The sequence below is a fragment of the Cebidichthys violaceus genome, unplaced genomic scaffold (assembly GCF_023349555.1).
Source record: "Cebidichthys violaceus isolate CVI_PGR_0920_01 unplaced genomic scaffold, fCebVio1.0.p SCAF_65, whole genome shotgun sequence".
Taxonomy (NCBI): Eukaryota; Metazoa; Chordata; class Actinopteri; order Perciformes; family Stichaeidae; genus Cebidichthys; species Cebidichthys violaceus.
In genome coordinates, this window is record NW_027176872.1 from 183,648 (window position 1) to 197,500 (window position 13,853).

Consider the following 13,853-nt stretch of genomic DNA (forward strand, 5'->3'; position numbering starts at 1 on the left):
CACTCAGTACATATAACTGTCTGTCTGCTCTTCTCACTCAGTACATATAACTGTCTGTCCACCTGTCTCACTCACTCACTCACTCAGTACATATAACTGTCTGCCTGTCTCACTCACTCAGTTGATATAACTGTCTGTTTGCCTGTCTCACTCACTCACTCTGTTCATATAACTGTTTGTCTGCCTGTCTCTCTCTCCCACACACTCAATCCATCTAACTGTCTGTCTGCCTGTCTCTCTCTCCCACTCACTCAGTACATATAACTGTCTGTCTGCTTTTCTCACTCAACCCAGATGACTGTCTGTCCTCCTGTCTCCCTTACTCACTCAGTACAAATAACTGTCTGTCTGCCTTTCTCACTCTCTCACACTCATTCATTCAGTCTCTCTATCTCCGTCTTCCTGTCATTATGTGTTTCTCTCTCTGTCTTTCTTTCTGTCTCTCCCTCTCTCCCTCTGGCTCTCTCTCTGCTACCACTACTGCTGCTATTCATGCTACTACCAGTACCAATACTACTACAGCTATTAGTACGATTGCTACTAGTACAACTTCTACTACTACAAATATCACTACTGCTGACATTTTTTAAGCCACAGAAGCTGTTCGAATATCAAAATATTCAGCTTTTTCAGGAGAGGGGTGATATTTTTCATATTTGTAATCTTTAAACTTTTTGAATTATTAAGCTTTTTGCAATTTGTTTTGAATGGGATATCTATGGAGAAAATCTTCAAATCCTGTTAAACTTCTTCAACTTTCAAAGCCTTCTTTCTCATACTTTCAGCTACAGACACCATAGTTAGACGTTTCAACTAGAAGGGCTTTCAGCAGTGCAGTTTAAATGCTTTCGGGCTTCAACATTTTTCAGATTGGTAGTCTCTCATTTCTGTATTTTCAGCAATGTTTTTGCAATTAATTTCAGCTTTCAGCATTCCAACGCATTTTCAGCAGGAAATGCATTTTCTAGTTCTTATTCTCCATCTTCACATCAGAGTTTGCCGCGAAACTAGTCCCACAGCGTTGCCAACACCTGCTCAAAAAGTAATTCAACACGTGCGGCTTGATCAGGAATCGTGAGCTATGACTTTTATAAGAAATTCGTCCAGCGGTTTTCCCGAAAATCACGATCTACGATGAAAAATCGGCCCATTGACTTGAATGGGATTTCGGCGTGAAGAAAGCAAAAAAAACACTTAACTTTGGACCCATATTGACTAGCCATACTTTAACGTAGAAACATGATTCAAAGTTTAAAACGTAGACAAATTGATGGACGTTATTGAGCCAAATGGACATTTTGCTAGCTAGCATAGTTTTCATGAAGTCACCGATTTAGTTTCAGCAAAACTTTGGGTCTGTTTCAGATTTTATAATGGGTGTGCATTGCGCAGCTCGTTAAGTGCTAGAGTGATGACATCACGGTCAGAGTGAAGCAGAGCAGGAAAATGTTCTGTGATTTTTCCAAACAAATTGCTCCCATTCCCACAATTTTTACTCTTTATACACCAAGCTTGGAAATGTTGTGCTGGTCGCAACAAAGTGTCTATGGAATCCAACGGACTTTGGAATATGTATAATAAGCATTTCATTTAGTTATCCTACTGAGAATTTAACAAACATAAAAAAAACATGACGTAGATAGGTTTGCAGTTTTCAAGGTGTATAATTCAAATTACATCTATTACACACATGAAGATAAAGTTTGTTTACACCGGCTGAATATCTATTATCGGAATCATTATAATTGTATTTTAACTGCTAGTGTGTAAAAGAATACTGCTGTTAAAAAGAACCTGATTTGTTTAAAGTGTGCAAACCAAATGTTATTGCACTTTTGTTCATATAGCAGTACTTTTAAAATAAAAGTGCACAATACACTACTTTTGAATTAATTATTGAACATTGCACATAACAATGCGATTAATCGCAGAAAATCATGCGATTAATTGCGATTAAAAATGTTAATCGTTGCCCAGCACTAATTTTAAACAAAAAAATGAAGACGAAAGTGGTGTCAAACCCCCCGAAAAGTCTAAATTTACAATCCTGACTTCATTAAGTACGGCTTTGTGAACGGAGGTAACGAGGCAGAGCCGAGAGCCCAGTGTGTGGACTGTTGTGACTGTTGTTATTGTTCATTTGTCACAGATATGAAGAACAACGTCTGGTTCTGCCATGCAAAAATTAAGACTGCTGAAGCATATAATTCGCAGATTATAAGGCTATATTTTCATTTGCACTTTATTTAAATTCTATTTACAGTTTATTTAATTTTAAACTTATCATTTTGAATGTATATATTTTATTACCACATATTTCTTTATCAAATTTCCATTTTTTTCTCAGTTTTTTTGAAAGTCCCTCCTTTTTTTCTGTAGTAAAATCTAATTATTAGTTATTTTTGTGTTAATAAGCCTGACTTGAGCCTTAAAATTTGTTCTTGTATTACCTTGATTTGTTCCATGAATTGTTAGCCTGTTGGGCATCTTGTTGTATGCAGGTTTACATACACATGATAAATAAATGTGATGATCACATTGTATCATGTCATTTACTGTATTTGACAAGGTTTTTGCTTGTTAAACTGTAAGTGAATTTGATTTAGTTATTGAATACATATCAAACCAAGAGTGCGATGAATTAGTTAAATCAATACAGTGTTAATATTTGAATGGGCCCCGGGCCATTTAGTACTTGAAAAGTTGAGCCCCGAGGTGAAAAAAGTTAAGTACCCCTGACATAAGGTACATCCCAAGTCTCTTAATTGCATCCCCGTTTCCCTCACTTGGCTCCTTTCCTTGCGTCTTAGTCCCTCCCACCAGGAATGCATGGAGGAAACCACGAGAGGAGAGAGGAACGAGGAAATATGTTTTAGGAGACGTGAGACGTCCTTTCCTCAGTTGCGTCACTTCACGTCTGTTTCTGATGATGGCGGCCGCTGATCACAGCTGGATCAGCTGTCAATCGGCTTTAACAGCTGGAAAGACTTTTGAGAAGTTTGTGTCTGTTCACATGATCACTGTACTACATAGTAACTAATAATACTAAAAACTCTGTAGAGGCGTTTTCTCTGTCACCTCTTTAACAAACTGTGTCCTGTTTATGAGCGCAGGATCGATTTCTACGGCAGAATGCGTATTTCCGTCTGTACGTTTTGAAATTATGATTGTGACGTGATTATTAAATAACCCAGAATATGATTATGGTTTCTCTTAAATGATATAATTAAGCCCGACGCCCCCGATTTCGGGTCCGCTGTAGCATTTACCGTCCAAAAATGACCATTTGCATGTAATTATGAATATGAAAAAAATATTTTTTTTTTCAAAAAAAAATTCAAAATCTGCTTAAAACAAACAATCCAAGACATTCTTACACACTCCAAACACCATTCTACACAAATAGTGTACGCAAATAAAAGATTTATCACAAAATCACGTATTTCTAGCCATAAGTCGCTCTTCTCCGAGTTAGCATAACAAAGCTAACGGTTAGCATAGGCAACCGAAATATCAAACAGCACGAGCATTCGACACAGATTCCAGAACTACTATCAGATCGCCTCTCCGGTAAACCCTCACAAGGCTGTGAGCAAACAAACACCAGAAACACAATGCGTAATATCCTTCAAAATCATCCAAAGCTCCTTACCTTTTCGTTGTTCTGCTGTATATCTCCGCTTATTTCCGTCAACAATATTTCTACGTATTTCCGGTGCGTCTCTGAAATGTCCCCGCGGAAAAACAAGGGCCCGATAACAAAGGGACCGTGTGGGGGATGGGTGTGAATTCCGGCGAGGTTATGCGCACGGTTCAGGTGACGCGCCACTGTTTTACTCCCTACTGGCTAACGCTTCTGTCTATGACAAACGATGCGTTTGTTAGCCAGGACTCAGACGCTTCTAAGGCGGGTCCATTGACTGAAATCGACCAACCACAGGCTGAGCTAGGAGACCTGGAGTGGAAGCCAGATGAGAAAATCCCATGGATGACAGACATAAACAGGCTCAGAGAGGATCCAGGCTCTCTAAATGATGCCAAACTTCTGCATATGATAGATTGAACACTATTAGTCATAAAAGAAGTGAAATATATAATTATATACTATATAAAATTACAATGGAACAGCTGGAACCAAATGACATTTTGGTTGACCTCGGCTGAAATCTCTGCACTCTAACCTCTCTAGCTCTTGAATGCTTCAATTTATCAAAGAAAACATTGTGCAGAGAGACTTCCAAGCCATTGGGCTATGATCTGGAGAGGATAAAAGCTTTCAACTACAACATTAAAAAAAAATATCTTATCAAAATTGCCTGTCTCTCTCTCACCCAATCACTCAGTCCATCTGACTGTCTGTCTGCCTGTCTGTCTCTCTCCCAATCACTCAGTCCGTCTAACTGTCTGTCTGCCTGCCTGTCTCTCTCTCCCACACCCTCAGTCCATCTAACTGTCTGTCTGTCTCTCTCTCCCACACACTCAGTGCATCTGACTATCTGTCTGCTTGTCGCTCTCTCCCACACACTTAGTCCATCTGCCTGCCTCTCTCTCACTCAGTCCATCTAACCGTCTGTCTGTCTGTCTCACTCACTCAGTCCATCTAACCGTCTGTCTGCCTCCCTTTCTCACTCTCTCACACTCAGTCTCTATCTGTGTTTTCCTGTCATTCTGTGTTTCTCTCTCTGTCTTTCTTTCTGTCTCTCCCTCTTTTCCTCTGGCTCTCTCTCTGCTACTACTACTTCTGCTATTCATGCTACTACCAGTACTAATACTACTACAGCTATTAGTACAATTGCTACTAGTACTACTACTACTGCTATTACTTCAAATACTGCCATTACTATTACTATTACTACTACTACTACTACTACTACTGTTATATTAAATACTACAACCAGTACTACAGCTATTACTACTTATACTACTTCTTCTAATTACTAATACTTCTACTACTAATAATACTTCTACTACTACTACAACAAATGTCACTACTGCTACTACTAGTACTTATTCTATTGCTACTAGTACTTCAACTACTAATAATACTTCTACTACAACTACAACTTCTGCTACTATTACTACAAATATCACTACTGCTGAAATACTACAGCTATTACTACGACTACTTCTACTACTTCTTCGAATTACTAATACTTCTACTACTAATAATACTTCTACTACAACTTCTACTACTACTTTAAATATCTCTATTGCTACTAATACTTCTACTTTAAACAATACTTCTACTACAACTACAACTTCTACTACAAATATCACTACTACTACACATTGTTTAAGCCACAGAAACCGTTCCAATATCAAAATGTTCAGCTCTTTCAGGAGAGACTGATATGACTTTTCATATTTGTAATCTTTAAACCTTTTGAATTATTAAGCTTTTTGCTAATTTTTTTCAATGGGATATCTATGGAGAAAATCTTCAAATCCTATTAAACTTCTTCAACTTTCACAGCCTTCTTCTTTCTCATACTGTCAGCTACAGAAACCATAGTCAGACGTTTCAACTAGAAGGGTTTTCAGCAGTGTAGTTTAAATGCTTTCGGGCTTCAACATGTTTCAGACATGTAGTCTCCCATTTCTGTATTTTCAGCAATGTTTTTGCAATTCATTTCAGCTTTCAGCATTCCAACGCATTTTCAGCAGGAAATGCATTTTCTAGTTCGAATACATTATCGTGTATGTCAGATTAAAGAACTGGGGATGATTTACTTTTTCTTTTTTTTTTTGCAAAAATGCGGGTCACTGGATCCCAGCTCACCCTGTCCCCGTGGGTGAAACAGTTTCTTCCTTGCTAACAAGCAGCGTTAGGTTTGGCCAGAGAAGGAAGTAATACAGCTGGTATTAAAGTCAACTTCAGTAAAACCCGCTTAAGGCTTGATTTATATTAGGTTAGACAGTTTATAGGCCTATATTTTACTGAAACCTGACTGCATTTGAAAGCAGCTGACACACATTAGCTAACGTGAGACGCTAGCTGGTTAGCTAATGTTTCAGAGTGACCATTTAGTGAACCCGTTTGCCTATTTGCGTCACTATCCAGTAGCGGTAGGTGCTCAGTCTGCAATAACTTCGGATTAGTCATCATTATGTCCCGCTAAATCTCACCTGAAAAGACGAGCATCCTTCGGGGGCTTTCTCGGATGTTGCTGCTCGGTAGCTCCCCCTCGATGACACGCACGGGTTCCGCCTCTTCACTAACAACAAACGTCATGACGTAGAGGAAGCGAGCCAATGGCGTCATCGGAAAGGTTTCAAGCCTTTTCTCACGTCACAGGACACGTCCAGACACACGTCCAGACACACCCATTTCCAGATTTATTTATTTATCATCCATCATAGTTTTCAAGACAACTCCAGTGGGGCATCTTGTATCACAACAGTATATTCAACGTTTTCTATGAGGATTCCTATAAGGTGGCATATATTGCTTGATTCAATTCATTTTTGATGTACAGAGAAGGCTTTGGCAAAGTGTAATATGACTTTAGAATACAAATGACAAAATAACATATAAAAATGCGGCACCAGGCATAATATTACAATTATAGTATCAGAAAATGCATATACAACATAAAAACATAGAATTGATTTGGTCAGACTACCATTAAGAAAGTAGTAGTAACCCCTGTTATCAGTGTGTGAGTGGGTAAATGATGAAATCGTCTTGAGTGGTCGGAAGACTAAAAAAACGTTATACAAGTACAGTCCATTTCCTGTTTACTTTCATTTTTCATTCTGCAGGTGTCGCCTTCACCTGCAGATTCTGGCAGACAGTTTAGGTCAAACCTCAAGCCATCAACCTCAGCCTCCACCTGAAGATGCTGCCAGATGACTCTAGGGCCACCTGAAGCTTCCTTCTGCACCGCTGCCTCCTCTCTTATCACTATGCGAAGACCACAGCAGGGACCAGAGACACACTCGTAAATATCACCTCTCAGATAAGAAAAAACATAGCTGTGTCATAATAACATGTCTGGGCTGATGAAGTAAAGCTGCCTTTCTGTTTACATTCTGTTTACACAATCTCTTTCTCCTCACAGCTATTTCCACACATTGACTGACTGTGATGCTGAACTTCATGGACCAGAGAGAGCTCTTCTTCCTCCCACCAACTTAAGGTAGAGTTGATAAGCCGGATGTTCAGCAGAGTGAGATATTTGGTAGTGTCTCAGTGTGTAGCCCTGCTTCTTCATTTAATTCGATTTTTTTAGTGGAGGGTTGGTGATGCATGTTATTTCAATACAACACGTGTTGTTTGTGGTTTCCTCCAGACCCTGTTGGACTTCACATCCAGATCTACCAGGAGCTGATCGAGAGCCAACGAGGACAATCCCTTCTACCAGAGCTGTGTACCAGAGATGCTCCTTCCTCCTCCACATCCTGCATATTCGCCACCGACTCCTGCTGCTCCTCTCCTGATTAGTGAAAATCTGAAGGATGCAGAGATGCTCCACCTGAGACTTTAGAGCCTCACGTTTCCAGCCGGGCTCGCTAAAAATAGACGGCCAGTTAAACTCGTTCTGTTACTATGTACGTGTCAGCCTTTTCACTGTTGCTCAATAAATGTCCATCATTCTCTTCAGTCACCAGATCAGTCGTTTGTGTCCACTAATTTATTTCAATTTGCCAGCAGATATCTTGACTTACTTGTTATTTTCAGATAAATCTGAACTGGTAGTCATTAATAAACATAATTGAGTTTCTCAATATTTAATCAGTCAGTCCACTGTAGTTATAAATGTTAATAAATCCTTAATAATGAATAGTGTTAATGCTGTATATGGGGCCATGTCTATAATGCAATACAAGCAGAATACATAATGTATTTTGAAAGGCTTCATAAAACGATTTTCAAGGTTTATAAAGTACTATAAGTGATGCACAAACAGTGTTTTAAAGAAGAATATGAGTCCTGGGGTACACAGCACATTATAACTTCCATAACTAACAATCATTCATAATACAGGCACTCATGTTATATGGCTTAGAGTTTTCACAAGACAGGAAAGACAAATAAACAGAAAATAAAGAGAAAAGTTCTCAAAACATTAAGACCTTCATAGTTAAAAGTATATTTCGACGGTTCCTCCTTCAGTTCCTACATTTGCCACTTGGTAGCACTGTCGAATTCTTTGTGAATTACCCAAGCAGACCCAACCAATGGATCTAAAACAAGTGGTGCTGTCGTTGTCACACTAGAAGCAGGCGAAGAACCCCTGAACAAAAGAGAAGTGGCTTGTTATAACGCCCACATGTGTTCAGTGAGAATGTCCAAATAGCTGTTCTCCCCTAAATTTAATTTTACACGGGTCGGTAACTATACCGGTATCAGACCAAAAAGTCCGAACACCGATATCATCCATCACCAATGTGGCGCACGCAGCACAGCCAGTGTGTTAGCTTGAACGTAGCGGTGATGATTTGTCTAACTTCCAGATAACCTGCAGCCACGCCAAAATGACAGACTACGCCGAAGAGCAAAGGAATGAACTCGAAGCTATAGAGTCCATCTACCCAGACTCATTCACAGGTGTGGATTTCACCAATGTCATTTAAGACAGAGAAGCGAAAGACAAGAGTTAGCTAGCTGGCTAGCGTGTCAGCTAGCTGTCTGGCAACGTTATTTACTCAAAGATAAATCCAACAATAGCTAACTATTTCCTTTGTAACCCAGTGGCATATATTCAGTGTCGTTGTAACTGTACTCCAGGTAAACGTCAGACATGCAGCACTGATTTGACAAGCTGTTACAATGGGCCTTGACTGTATATATCGAATGGTAGGATAACTAGGTTAGGCCAAATTCCATCCAAATTCTGTGTAACTCTTCTCGTGTGCATTTATATTCTGCATATATCACTGTATTATACTGTATTTATCCATTTTATTGTTGTATCATGACAATCCTTACAACATTCTGTGATGATGCCTTTTGTAACCTAGGAAGATTGTTCATTGATATGAAATATCAAGATGACAAGAATCCATGTGTGTTTGTAGTGCTTTCAGACGACCCCACCAGCTTCACCATCACTGTAACATCAGATGCAGGGGAAAATGGTGAAAGTGAGTATACTGAGTGATGTGTGTGGTTGTAAAAATTTCATCCATTGTACGCACGACAATTGTTATAGAAATCTCACCTTTGGGTTTGTTGAAAGGTAAAGGACATAATCAAAATATGGTGAATGTGATGGAAATGGCATGCTAGAGTTGATTTGACTTGTGTAAGCTGTATAATAAACATTTGAAAGCTTGTAAAGTGAAAATAAAGCTAACTGTAATCACACAAGCTGTCTGCTTTCTTCTTGCAGTCGTGGAAGCAACGTTTAAGTTCACGTACGTAGAGAAATACCCGGATGAGCCTCCGCTGTGGGAGATCCACTCCCAGGAGAACCTGGAGGACAACGACATGGAGGACATCCTCACCTTACTGCAGCAGCAGGTCTGTCTGTCTGAACCTAATATGATCTCCTCAATAGATATTGGTTCCTGGTCCAAATTCTATATCCACTGCTTGTTTGTCAACCTGTCATCTGTCTATCTGGAGTTGTTCAGTGTGTTGTTTTTGGATGCTCTTGCAGATATCTTTGGATCTTAACTGCCAATAGAGGGAACATTAAACCAGCACTTTGTGCCAAAGCTTTCATTCTTTTTTCTTCCAAAGCATACATTCACAGGGGATAAGTGCACTGCTAATATCACTTTGGCTCGATAGCTAATTAGCTATTCAGCTGCAACTCGTTAAACAGAAAAATGTCACTTCGGTCTGTTTCGATCAGGTGTGTCCTGCATACCGGCTCCGCAGGCCAGAATCAACCCGTCAAAGAGATCCAGTCGAGCACACGAGATGACTTTGCAAAGTTTTTTTTTTTGGACTTGACTATTGACTTGACTATTGCAACTTGCAACTCTTTTTATTCTGGCAGTGTTGTCAGTGGCAATTTTCACAGCTACAACTGGTTCAGAATTCTGCTGCCAGGCTTTTAACAGACATTATCACAGCTGTCCTAGCATCATAGCACTGGCTTCCTCTACATATTAGAATATATATATACAGTATATATATATATATATATATATATATAAACTGCTTTAATAGCTCTACTTTTGTTTGTGCTTCTATTGCCCTATAAAGCACTTTGTTACATTTGTTTGGAAAAGTGATATAAAAAGAAAGTATTATTATTATTATTATTTTCACTATTTCTATTATTTTATTTATATATATATATATATATATATATATATATATTTTTTTTTTTTTTTATTTCACAGAAGGGTAATAATTCATGAGGCAAATTAAGAAATAAAAATGTGATTATCGCTAATAGTGCTTTCTTTGGAACTAATCTAAATATATCTCTAGAACTAATTCACTTGTTATTCTTCCCATAGACAACCAGTATATTTATCCAATCAGAAGCTGAGGACACGTAACTAGCTGCCTGCTGTCTGATGATCGTTTTCATAAATAGTTGATAACGGCTCCATAATTACAGACTATCTGCCGATCTGTCTGTTACCAGTGTAACCTGTATCAACAATGTGTTTTATGGGGTTCCTCTGCAGGCAGAGGAAAACATGGGCATGGTGATGATCTTCACCCTGGTGACAGCTGTTCAGGAGAAACTCAACGAAATAGTGGATATGATGAAAAACAGACGAGAAGAGGAGAAACAGCGGAAAGAGGCTGAGTTAGAGGAAGCAGAGAAGGTGGGAACAGGAAAAATGTACATGTGGCATTCATTTAACGTATTTCTTCCACATTGCGATGAATCAATATCAAATCATTGATTTCAGTCCTATTTCTCACTTCTAGTTTCTAGTTGTTTGGGGACAAAAGGGGACAACAGTGTTTGAAATTGGTCCAGTCTGCTCTCCGTCAATGTACATCCACTAAAAGTGCCTGTTATTGCCACTGACAGGCTCAGATTGATATAAGTGTCAGACAGCATTATGGAAAGAACCCTACAGAGAATTAAAACCTTTTTCTTTGTCTTTCGCATGATCCGTCTGTTTGGTTTTGTGTGTCTCAGTCGCAGAAGTCTCGTTCTCGTCCACGTTGTCGAAATCATCTAAATAATCAGCCACGACTTTGAAAATCGTTCAGATACACTAAGCTACGTTTTCTGTACTCCAACACAACAAACTTTGACAACACCGGCACTCTTGAATAAAATGAAAGGTAAAAAAAAAATGTTTTATATGGCAGACATGTCTAATATCAATCTGAGCCATTGGCTCGTTGGTCAGTGCCAAAAACAAGCACTTATAGTGGGCGTACATTGACGCCCCGAGCAATTACATTGCAGCCTGTTCAGTAGCTGCCGTCTGCAGCGTTCTTCCTCAATAATGGACCAATTTAAAAAAAAAAAAAAGTTGTCCCCTTTAGTCACTTGGAGAGAAAAAAAATAGGATCCAGATTGAAAAAATACCCAAGTTACCGTCAATGATAGCGTAGTGTTTAATGATGCGTGTGTTTTATTAGGTGGCGTTCCAGGGCACGGTGGTAACCATTGAAAACTTCCTGACGTGGAAAGCCAAGTTTGAGCTGGAGATGTCCGAGCTGAGGAGTAAAAGACAGAAAGAGGAGGAGCAGGGAGGGAAGCTCAAACTCACGGGTAAACTCTTGACGCTTTTACTTCAAGGCTCTCAACTTGCAAAGTTGATTCCAAATTTGTTTTAAATATATGAACTAAAGAGAACGTAATCTCTACCTCACCAGGTAAACAGCTGTTTGAGACGGACCACAACCTGGACACGTCTGACATTCAGTTCCTTGAAGAAGGTGAGTGTTTGAACTGATGCTATTTCTAAGGTATCACGTAATGTTGTTATTGGGGCTTTTTTTTAGTATAAAGAAAACAAGTGGTTTACTTCACTTTACAAAAAACTTTATTTTATTGCACAGCAACATTAACTATAATTCCATAACTGAAATGTCAACGTTGTGTCTGGGTTGTTTTTTCGTCAGTCCCAGATGATATCTTTTGTCATAATGCACTGATTTTAAAGACATGTTTTAGAGTTGAATCAGAGGTTATCTTTTATAGTACAAACATTTATTGTTCAAATATATATATATATTTTTGTTGATTTTCACATATATTATTCAATCACATTAGTACTTACAACTATGTAATTGTTTCAGTCCAAAAGTCAAAACTTATTTAAAAAATAGATGTAATCAAAAAAAAAATCAAAATTTGGAACCTGTTTTTAATCCAACTAAACTTGTTGGCGTTAAGCCTTTCAAAAGCGATCATTACATTTTCGTCCGCTTGCAGCAGCGAGGCACGCTCCTGTATTAAAGGGCTGATCTAGCAGCAATCTAACGTCACCATAAATTCCATTTAGAAAACCACAATAGCACAAATCATATTTTTTAGGGCGATAACATCATAAAATATGATGACAGACATTCAAAAACCTCTCAAACAAAGCTGCGAATCTAAAAAGAAAATTACATTCTATACAGCCCTAACCAGAACATTAGCTACTCTTATGGAGCGTAGAGCAACTATTTTAGTGAGCAGGCATATGGAGAACGGAGACGTGGGTTGTCTAAAAGTACAGTAGGGCACAGATTATTGAGATTATTTTCATAACATCATCAACATATGATATTTAAATAAATTCAAATTGCCCTAATATCTGCACAAGCCTAGCATGCAGAACCTAAAACTGCACAATGTCTCATGCATTTTGATGATTGATGAGAAAACCAATGTAATTGCGACCTGCCAATTCATATCCAATTTAGTAATTCCCAACTCTTCCTTTTCACTGCCTCGTTAAGTGATTAAGTGTTAGGGAAGGGAGCCTTTCAATATTCATAATAATATCGTACAAACATGTTTGAGACTGCAGTGAACTGGGAGTAGAGTTGGGGGGCTATTGAACATTACAAAACACGTCTAGAAAAGCTGTAGTCTTTAGTTCAGAGTTGATCTATTGGAGATTGGTTTGTTTTTAGCACTAGTTTTATGCTCACGTGCACCCGCAATGGCCAAAAACCAAGATGGCGACAGCCAAAATGACGTTCTCGAGGCTTCAAAATGGCAGTCCACAAACCAATGGCTGACGTCACAGTGACTGCATCCACTTCTTATACACAGTCTGTTTCTTCCTCCGCAGCTGGGAACAATGTCGAAGTGGATGAGTCACTCTTCCAGGACATTGAGGACTTGGACTTGGATGAGGACGACCCGGACTTTGACCCTTTAAAGATGGGGAGTGATGAGGACTAAAGCTGGAGTCGGACAGAGGACTGACAGGAACCACACCTGCTCCTATCTGGGATACAATCATCTGACCAGACAAATTTATTTTTGAAAGACTCTTAACAACAGTTGGAGAGAGAATCCTCGTGAATGCAACACACACAAACACACACCAACGAGTGTTAATTTCTATGCCTGAACAATTAAATTGACCGAATAAACGTGTGACTTGGCTCTGGTGCTGTTTGACATGCAGGACATCCCGGTGACAGGCCTGCCACTTGGCTAGAAGGGGGCAGTATAATATCACGTATGGCCAGGGAGTGGAAGAAGTATTCAGATGTTTTCCTGGCATGAAAGTAGCATAATACTCCATTACAAGTAAGATTACTGCATTCACACTCTTATTTAAAGGTGCAATCAGCAATTGTTGTGTTGAGTTCTAATATCAACATTCTGTTTCCAGATTGAACTGCATTTTTATGTTGTAGCTTCTACTGTAGTTGAATTATATTTTCAAATGTACATCACATGTTCGAAATGTAGTACATCACATGTTCGAAATGTAGTACATCATATTTTATATTTTGACCATGTGGCTCTGCA

At 38.9% G+C, this 13,853-nt stretch overlaps 2 protein-coding genes across 6 annotated transcripts in view; one reads left to right on the forward strand and one right to left on the reverse strand.

Annotated features, from left to right (window-relative positions):
* The window catches only part of zdhhc3a (zinc finger DHHC-type palmitoyltransferase 3a), a 39,741-nt gene extending 33,544 nt beyond the window's left edge, over positions 1-6,197 (reverse strand). For 3 of the 5 annotated variants that reach the window (XM_068734574.1, XM_068734570.1, XM_068734573.1), the window contains exon 1: positions 6,127-6,191. The gene's annotated coding sequence lies outside the window, so the exon portion shown is untranslated. Of the gene's footprint in view, positions 1-6,126 lie in introns of all 5 variants that reach the window. The other 2 variants (XM_068734572.1, XM_068734571.1) reach the window with 2 other exon arrangements.
* Positions 6,198-8,369: 2,172 nt separating this feature from the next.
* On the forward strand, positions 8,370-13,472 carry rwdd1 (RWD domain containing 1). The gene is made up of 7 exons (XM_068734636.1): positions 8,370-8,551; positions 9,022-9,087; positions 9,336-9,466; positions 10,594-10,737; positions 11,513-11,645; positions 11,750-11,812; positions 13,162-13,472. The coding sequence occupies exons 1-7, from the start codon at positions 8,479-8,481 to the stop codon at positions 13,272-13,274; spliced, it is 723 nt and encodes a 240-aa protein (XP_068590737.1). The 5' UTR covers positions 8,370-8,478; the 3' UTR covers positions 13,275-13,472.
* Positions 13,473-13,853: the final 381 nt, after the last annotated feature.